Source organism: Chionomys nivalis, chromosome 10 (assembly GCF_950005125.1).
Source record: "Chionomys nivalis chromosome 10, mChiNiv1.1, whole genome shotgun sequence".
Lineage (NCBI taxonomy): Eukaryota > Metazoa > Chordata > Mammalia > Rodentia > Cricetidae > Chionomys > Chionomys nivalis.
The window spans coordinates 17080978-17096260 of NC_080095.1; the positions used below are offsets into that span (position 1 = coordinate 17080978).

The following is a 15283-nucleotide window of genomic DNA, read 5'->3' on the forward strand; positions in this document are numbered from 1 at the left end:
TTTGTATAGGTCTTTGACAGCAGACTTAACAGAAAGCAGGTAGATTTGCATGGCTGCTTCTGTATTCAACTTCCTGTGGTAAGTTGTTTTGGTTGAGGGGTATGGGAAACTCTCTCCCTCCCTCCCTCTCCCTCTCTCAGGCCAACAGGAACATACTTAGTTGGAAAAGGGGGCTACTTCAACAACTTGAGCATTTTTAATGGACTCTGATCCTACACCAAAATTCAAGAAGTAAGAGCTGCTGCTGTATTTTACTTTTGTTGTTGATTTTTTTGAAACTGCCTTCCTCTGTAGCCCAAGCAAGCCTAAAGCTCACAGTGATCCTCCTGCCTCAGTCTCCCATATGCTGGGCTTACATAAGCATGATCCACTATACCTGGCCAACAAGTGCTCCCTTTTTAAATACTGGCTGCAGTGTGGAATCTGAGGCCAAACTGATGAGCTGTTTGGTTACATGAAGCTTCACTGTGTGCAGTACATAGTAAATGGCTCTGTTGCCAGCATATGTCTTGTGATGTTGTCATTTGTTGGTCTCTAGGAGCATACTGGTGCACTGAGTTACACTGACCCACTGTCAGTGAACACTGCCACCAATCCCAGCAGGACAGTCTTCACTGGGGAGCTGTCATACTTACAATGGCAGATACAAATTTTTCAAAATCCATACTTGGTTTAAAAGCTGGAATTTTACCAGAAGCAAAAAAAAAAAAAAAAAAAAAAGTGTCACGATTGTTTGCTTTGAACTGATAAGCTCAGTTCTTGGATATCTGAGAAAATGTGCCAAATGTTGTGTCATAAACACAGTGCAACTTTTGTTATTTCAAGTAAAAACGATGCATCCAGGAATGCAGCTAGAGCATTAAGCTTGCAACTCACTTCACCAGGATGGCCAAGGAACTCCAGCATCATGCGTGACCTTTGCATCTCATCACGCAGACTTGAGAAAGTATGCGTCAAGAGTGGGGTTTTCTGAAACTAATAGTCCCATCTTCATCAAGGATGCTCTTAGATTAGACTGGCATGTGTATGGCAAAGTGCACGGTGACTACTAGCTCAACATTGCTATCTTGTTCTATGAAAGTAACTCTTTACCCAACATTGCTTCACTACCAGGGCAATGTCCACACATTGATTTTCCTGTGAAGACAGCATTTCAGCTATCTGCAAGGGGTACCTGCAGACCCCTTGAAGGTAGTTCTCCAACTCTAGGGTCCTGATGTGTGTGGTTTTCTGCAGACTGCAGGCTGTCACAGCTACTGGGTTCCGAGTATGTGGCTCTCAAGTGTGTTTGGCGCACATCTCCTCCCACCTCTTCTCTGAGGTCTCCCAACACTGAAGCGCCAGCAACTTCAGTGTTATGACTGTTCCCTAGAATGGTACATTTTAGAAATAGTGTTTCTGAGTAACATAGCCAGCAGACAAAAAAAATTTATCATATGATAAAAGCTGTCGTGTGCAAACAGATATGGTAAAACCCCAATCAAATGTTAACATACCAAATTCCTTTTTTTTTTTTTTTTTTTTTTTTTTTGATTTTTCGAGACAGGATTTCTCTGTGTAGCTTTAGAGCCTATTCTGGAACTCGCTTTTGTAGACCAGGCTGGCCTTGAACTCACAGAGATCTGCTTGCCTCTGCTAGGATTAAAGGTGTGCACCACCATTGCCTGGCAACATCAAATTCTACTAAATATCACAATACTAAAAATTAAAACAGTAAGATTTAGGCTTACAACTGAGATCTTACTTAGTTCAAACACTACCTAATTTAACAGGCAAAAGATGAAAATAATCTGGAGGGAAAACAGAATGTAAACTTCCTAATTACCCAACCAGCATCAGCTAGGTCCAGTGGCACATGCCCGTAGTCCCAGACACGTGGGAGGAGCTTAAGACTAGCCTGGACAACAACCCCATCTCAAGTAAAGGAAAAACAATAACAACATCAATATAAAAAAGGAATCCAACCCCAGAGCTCTAATGAGACTCCTGGAAGCCATAGCTAAAGAGACAGCAACATTTACATTCAAAACCCAAATGGGAGACGGCACTGTCTGGGGTGGTCACAATCAGCATCACTAACTCCTAAACCGACTGTTAATGCTAACACTCCACTTCAAAACAGTTAAAAAGGTAAGTGTGCGTTCTTAGTTTGGGTTTGATAGCACAGAACTAAGGAGGCTGGATTAGTGTACTTGACACAGGCCATGGAGGTGGCACCTGGGATCACACAGCAGATAATTTTATGCACCCGCACAGGGTATTGAAGACTGCTTTAGGGTGGCACACGGCAAGAGATGAAAAGGCTTGAGAAGTGAGAGGCAGACCTCAACTGAGCTTCAAGAAGAGCAAACATACAGGTGCCCCAGCTGTAGCTGTGGTTAACTGCTGGGTTCCAGAAAGTAACGCAGGTGTCCCACAAAAGGGGTCACTATGGCCACCCCGGACACGTGGAGAGTCTTACAACAGTTCAGGCACCAGTTAGGGCAATTGAGATACAGTTACATGTTTATCCCTCACAGACACCGGAGAGGTGAATCAGATTGTTATTCCTATTTCGAGGCACAGAAGGGGTCGCATATGTCTAGCATAACCAGTGTTTTGGTGGCCCCAACCCCACCTTTATCCTTACCCTGAACCTTGGCCAATCAGAATGCTGTCAGTATCAAACCAAGTATGCACCCCAAAATACCATCCAGGGAGCAGTTCGACCGCTGTTGAGACAGCAACCAAGGAGTAAAACGGCTAACAGACCAGACGGCTGCTGGCCACTTTGGGAGTGATTTCTTCATACACGGCCTAAAGCACAGCTTTTCTAAGGTACTTCTTTCAAACATTATAGAAAGAGTGAAAGGATCCTGGGTGTTTCTGTCCCTAGACCCCACTTTGTATCAGCATGCCACCTGAGACTTACTGTCCCCCTGACTCTCTGGGTAAGCTGCAGAGATCCTGACAGGAGAGTCTGCACTCCACCCACGGCAGTAACAACATCCTACCTTTATTGTACTCAGAGGACCGAGGAGAGCCCACAGCACAAGGTTCTCCAACTGCCCCAAACCACAGCTACAGGCTTCACCTACAGGCATCTGTCACAATATAGCCTCAGGCTGGCCTTGAACTCAATAAGCATCCTACACTAGTCTTGAATTTTTGATCTTTCCCAACATCAGTATGTCCACCGCCAGAAGGACAAGTGAACACCACTCCACAGCTTGGTTTTGTAGTTATCTTAGTAACATTTTAAATACATTCCGGAGCTGGGCGGTGGTGGCGCACGCCTTTAATCCCAGCACTCGGGAGGCAGAGGCAGGCGGATCTCTGTGAGTTCGAGGCCAGCTTGGTCTACAAGAGCTAGTTCCAGGATAGGAACCAAAAAAAAAAAAAAAAAAAAAAAAAAGCTACGGAGAAACCCTGTCTCGAAAAATCCAAAAATAAATACATACATACATACATACATATATACATACATAATACATTCCGGCCATGTGTATATGTATGTCAGAGGTCAGAGGGCAATTTTCAGGACTCAGTTCTCTCCTACCATGTAAGTCCCTGAAATGGAACTCAGATCATCAGGCTTGGGGTCCTTCCTGCTGAGCCACCAGGCCCTCAGTTTGTATTTTTCAAAACAGAAAGTTGATCTAGATTTACTCGCTGCATTTAACCATTACACTTTAGCCTGAACTCTTAAACCAGGATTTTTTTGGCTTATGAATAATTCAAGGCCCTAAAATAAAACCAGGCCTCTATGTGCTCGTAGAGTGTTGTGTCCTTGCTTGCTTTGGGCAGTGTCTTTTAAAGATTAAAAAGGCTTTAAAATTTTTAAAAATTACATTAAAAATTCTTAGTGTGTACGTGTGTGTGTGTGTGTGTGTGTGTACACGTGCGGGATGTTCCCCTCACCTTACAATTCTGTGACAGGAGCTGTGCTGAGCTCTAACTGCCTTAGACTCACTGCATTTCTGTGGTCCTGCAGAAGGTATTTCCTTCTCTCCAGGAAGAAAAATGAAAATCATGATGTCTTCCAGTGGAAGGATTCGAAAGGAAAAGTGGACAGATGGATGTGGCCTTGGTTGTGGCACTAACAAGCACAGTCAGTGCAACTTCTGCCTCTGAGGCAGTAGCCACAGACCAGGCCTCCAGGCTGGGTGACACTGAGGATGAGACACAGCAGGGGACCTGAGTGACACAGTACTGTAGGGCAAACACACAGTAAAGCCTGCGTGGGGTGAGGAAGCAGAAGCTGGTGCACTACAGCTGTGCCTCTGACTTGCCACTGGTTCACCCCTCTCTCCCAGGACACTTACCCAGATTCTCTGGAGCCACGGCTGTCCTTAAGCTCACTATGTGTCCTGGACTTCTGATATCCCTGTTTCCACCTCAAGAGGGCTTCCTGAGGTGCTGGGGACTGAACCCTGGCCTTCACGGATGATAAGCAACCACTCTACCAACCGAGCAACACTCCCAGTTTCTTCTCTCTCACTTCTACGTGACTAACATATCTCAGTGAAGGAATTCAGGAATCCCACAGTAGGCCTCCTCTCCAAAGGCAGAAGCAATCTCTGGAAAGGTATGCAGCCTTCACAGACACCCTCCCCCAGGAGGTCACCCTCCACACCAAAGTGACACAGCAGACAACTTGACACGCATTGCAGGGAGGGTGCACAGGTGCACTCCTGCACCTGCCCAGAGCCGAATCACTCCGAGGGTGGGTGACAGACAGCAACCCAAACACTGTTCAGAGAAGGAATCCTTACTCTTTCAAGAGTCTCATTCCGGCAGTTTCCCTGCCTTGTTTTAAGACTATAGGTAACTCAGCTAGGTGTGGTGATGCACGTCTTTAATCCTAACACTTTGGAAGACAGAGGCAGGTGGATCTCTGTGAGTTCAAGACCAGCCTGGTCTACCAAGAGAATTCCAAGAGAGCTAAGGTTACACAGAAAAACCCTGTCATGGAAACAGTCCCCCCCACCAAAAAGTGTGTAACAGTGGACCCCATTCCCAGCCCACCAGCACTCGCTCACACGACGCATAAATTAGTCGCCTCCCCATGTTGCACAGTCGCCCTCACTCAGCACATCAGCACATTGTCGTGCTAGGAAATGGAGGGTGAGGGCCAACTTATTCACCTGCTTCCTGCGGGGTTTCTTCCCCAGTTCTTAGAGACAAAGTAATCATCAACCAACCCGTGAGCCAGCAAGACCTTGTGAGAGAGCAACATCCCCAGGAGAAAGAGCTGCTCGCTCTCCAGCCCCCGCCAGGCCCCCACCGCCACCACCACCCAGGGTTCACTGGAGACTACTCAGCACAAGGTGACAGGTGACAGGGTGAGGAAGCAAAGGTTCTAGTCCGCCTGCCCCGCTTCCTTCTCTGGTCACTGACATCTTCCTGGCTGAGCTGTCCCTGCCTGGAACCTGGCCCTGAGGTGGGTGAGCTGAGCTCTAGGGCCAGCCATGGAGGGCAGGAGAGGCAAGGTTGCAGAATTCAGGAATCATGTCCTGCTAGTCTTCACAGGCAACTCAGACATGCTACAGTAGTCTAGGACAGATCAGCAGCCTGGGATCCATGAGCAAATCCAGCCTGCTATCTGCTTGTGTAAATAAAGATTTGTTGGACAACAGACAACTTTCTTCTGTGGCTGCTTTTGCTCAGGGTCAAAAATATTTACAGTCTGGACTTGACTTGAGAAAGTGCCAATTCTGGACTAGACCTTTGCTGTTCCATTAGACAACCCCTGGCTGACACTTATCTAAAAGAATTTGATTTATCAGCTGTACATTTTAAGTGCTTGATGGTCACATGTGGCCACAGGCTAGTATGGTGGACGTCAATAGAGTGCATTCCCAGGACAGCAGGCTATTCTCTTCGACAGTGCTGCAAGCGCAGAATCTAAGTCATCATGCTAAATTTACAGCCATGTCCTCTTCCCTTAGAGGCAGCTAGGGCTGTGCCAGGTTAAACTACATCCCCCTTCACACTTGAATTTTCAGGAAAGGCAAATCTGACACACTGACCACTACTAGTATCAGTAGCTGCCAAACTACCTGAGACAGCAATCGGGCAAGCAGCAGTGTTCCTTGTTTACTTGACTGCCCCCACGCCAGTGCATCTGCATGTTCCAAGTTAGGATCAGCCTGGTACACGGTATTTACAATCATGTAAAATGAATAAGAAATGAACACTGGGTGTACAACTGTCTGAACAGACAACAAGAGCACTGCAGAGCAAACTGTAACCCCTGCAAGATAGTCTATTACAGCTACCATTGTTTGTGAAAGTATTTTTAAAGATTGCAAACAAAACAGCTTCCTGGATTTGGACTCTAGTTCTACTATCTAAGGACTATGCAATCTTTGGCAAATTGTATTCCCTTTCGGGTGAAAGACCCCTCTATCTCAAAGGGCCTGTTCTTCCTTCCCAGTACCTCAAGTCCCTGTGCTCCCCACAGTTGCCTGCCCAGGAGGCATTTCTTTCTGTCCTTTCTCCATCCCTCTCCGGCAGGGCTCCTGGGGAAGGGGTGCATACCAGTCATTTTAAATGATCTTTAGCATTAGGCTTACAGTAGTGCTTACAGCAAGTTTAAGACAAAAGTTAAGGTGTTTGCTTAAAGAAGTTTTTTTTATGAGGAAATCAAGCATTCTTTGAGATTTAAAATTAGGAGCTAGCCCACCTGTTTGCATTACAAGCAAGTTTTAGATTGCTACAGGTTACCTTTTCTTAAACCTTCAAGTCCCCCAGGTGCTTCACTACTTTCCTCAACAATTAGATAGTAAACTAGGAGAGGACAACTCCAAGATAGGCACAATAAAGTCTGGAACTAACAACACGGCCCTCACAAATTAAAGATTCTGTTTATAAAATATAAAACCAAATGATGCTATTTTAGAACAAATTCATAATCCAAAGAAGAACTAGAGTATCAGTGCCTAATAAAAACCAGAAGCCTCACCAACCAAATTTGTTGGGGTTGGAGAGATGGTGGTTCAGTTTTCCCAGCACCTGTATGGTGGTTCATAACCATCCATAACTCTAGTTCTAGAGAATCTGACCCCCTGGGGGTACCAGGCATGCATGGTGCACATACACTGATGCAGGCAAAACACACATACATATAAAATTAAAAAACCAACAACTGTTACCTTAAATGTGTTAATATTGGCCTTCTACACATAACCAGTCGCCTTACTGCTAACTAGCCAATGATTCAAAATCAAAATACAAATAGCCGCCTGAGTCCTGCAGCTAAGGCATCTTCTGTTCTCTGTAGTCACCCTCTGCTTCTTCCTGGCGGTCTTACATTTAGTCATCGTGGAACCCAATTGCTACAGCATCTCAAGGTAGGGGGAGGGTGGAGAAAAAGCTACATATTTGTTTCCCACAGTCTGGGCATTCCTGTGACCTATATACACACGGAAAACTTGTTGCCCTTTTAAATCTTAAGGAAGCCTTTGTAAATGCAAAACACTTCCTAAGGCTGCACTAAAGCTAACAGCTAACATTTAAAATCAGAAGACCAGCAGATCTTAGGATTTCAAGCAGAAGCATATTTCCCTTCCGGCTGCAGGACTAGAGTGCACATCCTCCAAAAGGAAGTTCTCTTCTGATCAATCCTGTACATTCTGCCCGAAGTTCATCCTTAATTCAAAACCCTTACAGTATTAAACAACACCGACACCAAGGTAACACAAACTCTGAGAGCGGACAAGTTGGCCAGGCCGGCCGCCGGCCCGCCTCTCCTTCCTTCCCCAGGCAGTGACTTCACATCCTTTGACATCAGCACAGCCTCGAAAGGGGGGGATGGGAGAGCAGGCAGAAAGCAGAAAAACCAGCTTTGAACTCTGCGTGCAAGGCCTCCTGAGCCACAGGCCCTGTAAGTAACGTGTAGAATGCCCACCAATCGGTGGGGACACCCCGGTCTGCTCAGGGGCAGTCCCATCAATGTGGAGGGGGTACTGCTGGATAGACTTCCTGCTTTTTCTATCCAAAGCACAATAGCCATTTATTAACTACCCACGGAAGGTTCCGGTCAGTAGAACACACAATAACTCACCTCGAATGTGGAGAAGGGCCACGGGCTGGAAAGGCCCGTTGGAGCTGGCCGCATCCACCACCATCCCGCTGCCCGCCTTATTACATGTCAACATCTAGGCTCCAGCGGGAAGGGCGCTGTACTCCTTAAGGCAAGAAACCAGCCTCCATTTTAGTTTAAAAAAAAAAAAGAAGACAAACTGAAGCTCTCTGCAGCTGGAGGGAACTGGCTGCTTCGTGATGTCAGTGGGCATGGAGCTCGCTGATTGGCCAGAAACTGCAACTTAAAATGACACTGGAAAAAAAAAAGCCTGCAAACGGAAAGAGCGTTCTGTTGGCTGTCAGTGTGTGTGCACGGAAAGCCTGGGCATTTTCCGGCTTTCTACGGTCTTCATTTTTCACTAAGTTTTAGGCAAGGATCCTAGCTCTCAGTGGATGGCGCTTGTATTGTACCCTCTACCCCCCAGCTCTTATTTCATTCCTTTAGTACGGCTTTTTTTTTTCTTTCTTTCTTTCTTTTTTTTTTTTTCTTTTTCTTTTTCTTTTTTAATGCAGGGGTTGAACCTAGGACCTAGTGCTCTCTAGACAAACCGGCTACTATGTTCTACCCCCGAGCCATAAGACTCACTTTAGGAGCATTCTGTGTCCTGGCAACACAGTTTTTAAAAAAGTAACGGCTATGTGAATATTACAAAACCCCAATGCATTAGTGTTCTGCCTCCTCCTTACTACCAAAAGGGCAAATGAGGGACTTATAATCAGGACAAAAATTTTCTTGCTGAGACATTTTCACTCCCAATCTCAAATGAGGGTTAAAAAAAAAAAATCTATGAAAGAACTGCTTAACCAATAGCCAAGAAGTACTACTATGAGACTTTTTAAAGAGCACAGAATGGGGGGAAAGGACATAAGTTAAAATGCTAAATCTGATTTGGTTTATTTATTTATCTATTGTGTGTGTGTGTGTGTGTGTGTGTGTGTATCTCCACAGCTCAGGATGAATTACAGGGAAACAGTTCTCTCTTCCCACAATATGGGTCCCAGAGAGCAAACCTGGGTCTCCAGACTTGGTGGCAAGTAACTTTACCTGCTGAGCAATCTGGCCACCTCTAGTTTTTGTAGTTTAAAAATGTTAATATGTTAGATTCTTTAAGTTTTGCTTTCTTTACATTCAAAATTAAATTTTCATTTATTTCTGTTATGCTACTATTCGTATCATTTTTTTTAAGTTAATGTAGAAATCTACTCTCAGGAGAAAGACTACTTCCAAACTGGAGCACTGTCAGCTGTTGGCGAGATGATTTCTCTACAAAAAGGATGTTACCGCTAGGTCCAAAGGGAAGCAAATATGAAAATAGAAGGGATCTCTGGCAGAACTGAAAGATGCTTCACCTCATAGAAAAATAAACATTTCTGTAAGTATGCTGTGCCATTTTATAACCTGCTCAATTCAAGAACAAGATAAATAGAGCCCTTTAAACTCTTAAACACACCTGACATGCTGGTCAGTTACTTCTATGTGTCTAGCCTAATAATTGTAGTGAATGAACGGATAACCCATTCAAGGTGATTACTGGACCCTACCTCACCAATGAGAACATAGATTTTACGTTTTCAGTAACTGTTAAGGCAATTCAACAGGAGAAAAAAAAATCTAAGCCTATTCGTATCCCTACCCTCTTTCCCTCAGAGCCAAAGGGGCTGTGGGATTCTACAGCTTGGCAGAGGGGAGGATCTTGCAGGGCTAGATGGAACTGCAGCTTCAGGCACGCCAAGCCAGCGAGCTGCCATGAGTTACACCTCAGTCCTAGCAATCCTGGAACATGGAAGCACTTGCATATATAGGCTACACCAGCGATTCCGCCTGCCCACTTGTCCCCAGGAGTTTCTCAATTGACCCCACTTTGTCTCTCAAGAGAGTTTATCCCTCTTCCCCAGTCAGACGGTGCTGAGGACGAGGCACACTTCCCTCACTATCACCTTCTCATTCAAGGAGTGATGCCAGGTGAACTCAGATACCAAGAGCAATGGGGTCCACAAGCAAATACTTCTTGTACTCTGCCTATCAATAATTTACGATTTCATAGGGGGTGAGATGGGGATGTGCACACTCTATGGCTGTGCTGATGAACTGGCATACAGAAATACAGCGGAGAAGATGCCTACAAGCTTTATATAACATAGACAGGTTCAAAGGCAAAGAAAGTGAAGACACTTTTTGATGTATTTTTCCTAATGATCTTAGATCAAAGGATTTCAAACTTTATTAGTGATTTCTCCCATACTCTTTGAAACTGTATGCATATAAAGTAGTTCTTTAAGGAACTCTAAGACTATAATCTGGAAATCACTGATAAAACATACTGCAGATGGGATGATGGGGCACGCCGTACTCTCAGCACTCAGCTGGAGCAGGAGTTTATGACAGACTAGACTATATAGTGGAACTCTATTTAAAAACAAAAAGGGGGGGGGGCTGGAGAGACAGCTCAGAGGTTAAGAGCATTGGCTGCTCTTCCAGAGGTTCTGAGTTCAATTCCCAGCAACTATACGGTGGCTCACGACCATCTGTAATGAGATCTGGTGCCCTCTTCTGGCATGTAGGTGTACAGGCACGAGGAATAGTGTATACATAATAAATAATAATAAATAAAAAGAAAAACCAAAAAGATGCCCCCAAACCTCTAAAAATATAAACACACAGGAGAAAGGGGAAAAAAATCTAACAGTCAGGAGATGTGTTCATGAGCTGGAGGTACAGATATCTGTAAAGATAGTCGAGTCAGAGCCTGACTAAATGCCTGATATTCTTTTCCACTCAAAGTCCAGATGGGTCTCTTTATTTTCCAAGATAAATGATAAAATAATTTTAAAATTTACCTAGAAAAAATAAAATACAAGAATGAGGACAATTCTGAAGAGAGAGGCTGGTGCCACCAACTATAAAGTCAATAGATTATAACAGTGTGACCAGGCACACATGAGAGGAAAAACAGGGGGACACAAGCAGTGACCAACCCAGCAGACACACTCAGGCAATGCACAATAAACCGTGTCAGTGGACTGGAGAAGGGTGACAGCTGCTAAATTATATGCAGGAAAAGTCAACTGAAATCTTCTCTCACACCAAAATAAACCTGGTATGAATTAGATAAGCAAACAAAGCAAATCACAACTACTCCAACTCCCACAGCTTTCAGACTGGAAGAATCATTCTACAGCTAGAGAAGGATACTTACAAACACCTGATGGAGACTGCTCAAATCTGAAGCTAGTTATTTTGTATGTTCCACAATAATTAATTTAAAAAACAGAAATAACCCCAAACTTCTAGAGATTCCCCCCCAAAAATATAAATACCGATCAATAAAATGTATTAGAAAAACATTAAGCCTTTAGGATTTAAATGATCTAGTTCATGTAAAAAGAATGGTCAGAAAGTATTTTTTATCTGTTAGGTCAACAATATTTTGTTGTTGTTGTTGTTTTGTTTTTTCAAAACAGGGTTTCTCTGTGTAATAGCCCTAGCTGTCCTGGAACTAGCTCCTGTGGGCCAGGCTGGCCTCAAACTCACAGAGATCTGCCTGCCTCTGCCTCCCAAGTGCTGGGATTAAAGATGTGTGCCACCACCACCTGACTCAACAGTAATCTTTTTACATTTATTTATTTTGTCTGTATTTATTTAGTGCACACATGTCACAGCACCAATGTGGAGGTCAGAGAAGCTTAGAGTCAGTTCTCTCTTCCCACTATGTGGGCCCCAGGGGACAGAAGCTGGGCTTGGCAGGGGCACCTCTGCTCAATGAGTCATCCCAGCTGCCCAACTCTAGTGGGCAAATGACAGTACCTGCATATGAGAAGCTCTGACAACAGAGCTACGAACTGTGCTCACTGTCTTAGAAAATAAAGTTCAATTCTGGTACAAAGAAGCTTTTCTTAGTAATTTTACTTTAAGAATCAATTCTAGAAATAAAATAACCATGAATGAAACAGTTCATTCAGAACATATTTAAAAATCATGCTAAAATATGACACCATGAAATTTATTATCTCAACTTCTTAAAGATTTATTACATTTAGCTGTGTGTGTGTGTGTGTGTGTGTGCCCACACACATCATGACATGCATCAGAGGACCACTTGCAGGAACCAGATCTTTCCTTCTACCTGTGGGTCTTCTCAGGATAGAACTCAGATCGTAGTCTTTGCAGCAAATACCTGTACAGCCCCATCTTAACCATTTTCACCTGTACAGTTCGGAGTTCTAGATCCTTTTGGTTATGCATCCTGATGTGAAATTGCAGTAAGACCACTCTAAAGTTTACAACATGCCTCCATATTGTTTTTACAGTGCTGGTACTATTTGATGTACAAAATACAATACACATTGTCAGCAACACTGTTTTTTGTGTATGGTGTCAGTATAATTTTCACTTGCATCATTAATGATCAGTGATGCTGAGCTTGTATCTATGGGTCTATGGGTCATTTGTGTATATTCTTCTGAGAAATGTCAACTTACATCTTTTATATATTTAAATAAAGTTGTTTTGTTGTTGCTCATGTTCTTCATATATGGTCTAGATATTAATCCATTATCAGGTAGATGGTTTGCAAATATTTTCTTCTATTCTACAGGTTGCCCATTCTGCAGATTGTGTGTCCCTGCATATACTGAGGTTTTCGACTCTGACATAGTCCAATTTACCTAGTTTTTTATTACACATAATTTTTAACACTGTGTCCAAAAAATCATTGCTAAATCAAATATCATGAACTCCCTACTCCCAATTCCTTTATTCCTTCCTTCCTTCATTCATTTATTATATATACAATATTCTGTCTATATGTATGCCTGCAGGCCAGAAGAGGGCACCAGACCTCATTACAGATGGTTGTGAGCCACCATGTGGTTGCTGGGAATTGAACTCAGGAACTTTGGAAGAGCAGACAATGCTCTTATCCACAAAGCCATCTCTCCAGCTCCCTCCCAATTTCTTCTAAGGGTTTTTATACTTTTGGTTCACAGATTTAGGATTTTGACCCATTTTGAGTTAAATTCTGTCTGTGTGAAAGCTAAGGATTCAATTTCTGTCTTTTGCCTGTGGACTTATAGTTTCCAGTACTCACCCCTTTGAACTGGATTTACTCTTGGCTTTCCAATATAGTCTACTGGTCTTGGGGGTCATTATGGAAAACCACAATATAACTTTGTTGTTTTAAAATCAAGATGTGGGCTGGAGAGATGGCTCAGCTTTTAAAAACACTGGCTGCTCTTCCAGAGGTCCTGAGTTCAATTCCCAGCAATCACATGGTGGCCCACAACCATCCATAATGAGATCTGGTGCCCTTTTCAAAACGGCCTGCAGGCATACAGGCAGACAGAACACTGTACACATAATAAAGAAATAAAATAAAAATGCATAAGTCCTCTAATCATTTCCTTCTTTTTCAAGATTTGGGATCTCTTGCTCTTTCCAATAGATTTTAAGATGAATTTTTCTATTTCCCAATAAAACATCATTCATATTTTGTTAGGCATTGCCTACATCTGTAGGTCACTAGGATAGCATTAACCTCTTAACCACCCTAGTCTTCCAAGCCAAAGCACAGGCTGCCCCTCACTCAGTGCTGCCTTCTATCTCTGTTTTGAGTGTTTTAGAGTTTCCAGTGGAGCAGTTTCTTAAATCTTTAATAAGCTTATTCCTGCCGGGTAGAAAGAGTTTCTTAACTCTTTGATAAGCTTATTCCAGCACTCGGGAGGGAGAGGCAGGCAGAACTCTGTGAGTTCGAGACCAGCCTGGTCTACAAGATCAAGTTCTAGGACAGGCTCCAAAAGCTCCAGAGAAACCCTGTCTCAAAAAAACCTAAATAGCCAACCAACCAACCCTTTTTGGAGAAATGGTTTCTCTGTATAACAGTCCTGGCTGTCCTGGAATTCATTTTGTAGACCAGCTTGTCCTCAAACTCACAGAGATCCGCCTGCCTCTGCCTCCCAAGTGCTGGGATTAAACGTGTGGGCTACCACCAGCCAGCAAGAAGTTTATTCTTTGAGACTATGACATTTTATTTATGATTGTAAAACACTTATTGTAAACTACCTTAATGTCAAAGGGACTGCGATAGGCCGTTCAAGTTTACACAGCCATCAAATATGTATGTATAAAAATCAGAAATGAGTGGAAAGGACAATACAATTTCTCACTGCCGTGGAGGTCACTAATGGGTGACAGTTACACAGGGCTGCTCTTTTAGACTAAGACTTCACTGTTTTTCAACACTGCTAAAGCAGTCACGTCAGTGCTGCAAAGGGGCTGCAGAGAGGACACCTGGGAAGAGGGAACGTTCTTCAGTGCCCAGGAGGCTTCTTGTCTGGACATGGAGCAACACATGCCCCAACCTGTCACAGAGAGGCCCAGATTCATAATGACTCTGCTGCCCTGCTGAGTTCAAACCCAAAGTGCAGAACCCTGGCAGGATGCCACTAAACCCGGTCCCAACAAGGCCAAATGCAAGCAGTTGCAGCCATTGTTCCTCTCGGAACACATCTGTCTATCAACTGTAAACCGGGAAGACCCCTTGGCTGACACAGCAAAGCCACTTACAAGACTTACAAAGCCATTTAGGAGACTAAGCCTGGGGCAACCACTGGGCTTGACCGACTTGGGGGCATGGGTCTCTCTCCCAGGCTAGTGTCTGGAGGGTGCTCTCGTCAGTGTACTGCAAGAACATGTCAGACAGGCAATAGAGAGCCCCTGGCTACACTTGGCTTTATTTATTTATTTATTTATTTATTTATTTATTTATTTATTTATTTTGGTTTTTCGAGACAGGGTTTCTCTGTGGTTTTGGAGCCTGTCCTGGAACTAGCTCTTGTAGACCAGGCTGGTCTCGAACTCACAGAGATCCGCCTGCCTCTGCCTCCCAAGTGCTGGGATTAAAGGCGTGCGCCACCACCGCCCAGCTTACACTTGGCTTTATGTCTCTTCCTGGCAGCGCAAAACTAAGAGGGGCATGCTTCCGAACCACATCAAAACTAAGAGGGGCATGCTTCCGAACCACATCAAGACTAAGAGGGGCATGCTTCCGAACCACATCAAAACTAAGAGGGGCATGCTTCCGAACCACATCAAGACTAAGAGGGGCATGCTTCCGAACCACATCAAGACTAAGAGGGGCATGCTTCCGAACCACATCAAAACTAAGAGGGGCATGCTTCCGAACCACATCAAGCACAACACTGCCCCGGCCATGAAGCA

General features: G+C 44.0%; 1 protein-coding gene and 1 long non-coding RNA gene across 11 annotated transcripts in view; one reads left to right on the plus strand and one right to left on the minus strand.

The window, feature by feature from the left end:
• Ppp2r5c (protein phosphatase 2 regulatory subunit B'gamma) overlaps window positions 1–15283 on the minus strand; it is a 135619-nt gene that overhangs the window by 81095 nt on the left and 39241 nt on the right. For 4 of the 10 annotated variants that reach the window (XM_057783174.1, XM_057783171.1, XM_057783176.1 and 1 more), the window contains exon 1: window positions 8048–8218. The exons of the other annotated variants lie outside the window; for them this stretch is intronic. In XM_057783174.1, coding sequence (XP_057639157.1) covers window positions 8048–8141 — 94 coding nt within the window. In that variant the 5' untranslated portion in view covers window positions 8142–8218. Of the gene's footprint in view, window positions 1–8047; window positions 8219–15283 lie in introns of those variants that run through there. 10 annotated transcript variants of the gene reach the window in all.
• Window positions 7809–15053, plus strand: LOC130883012 (uncharacterized). Its single transcript, XR_009057851.1, has 3 exons — window positions 7809–7867; window positions 9255–9440; window positions 15021–15053. It is a non-coding gene; the product is annotated as an uncharacterized LOC130883012 (long non-coding RNA).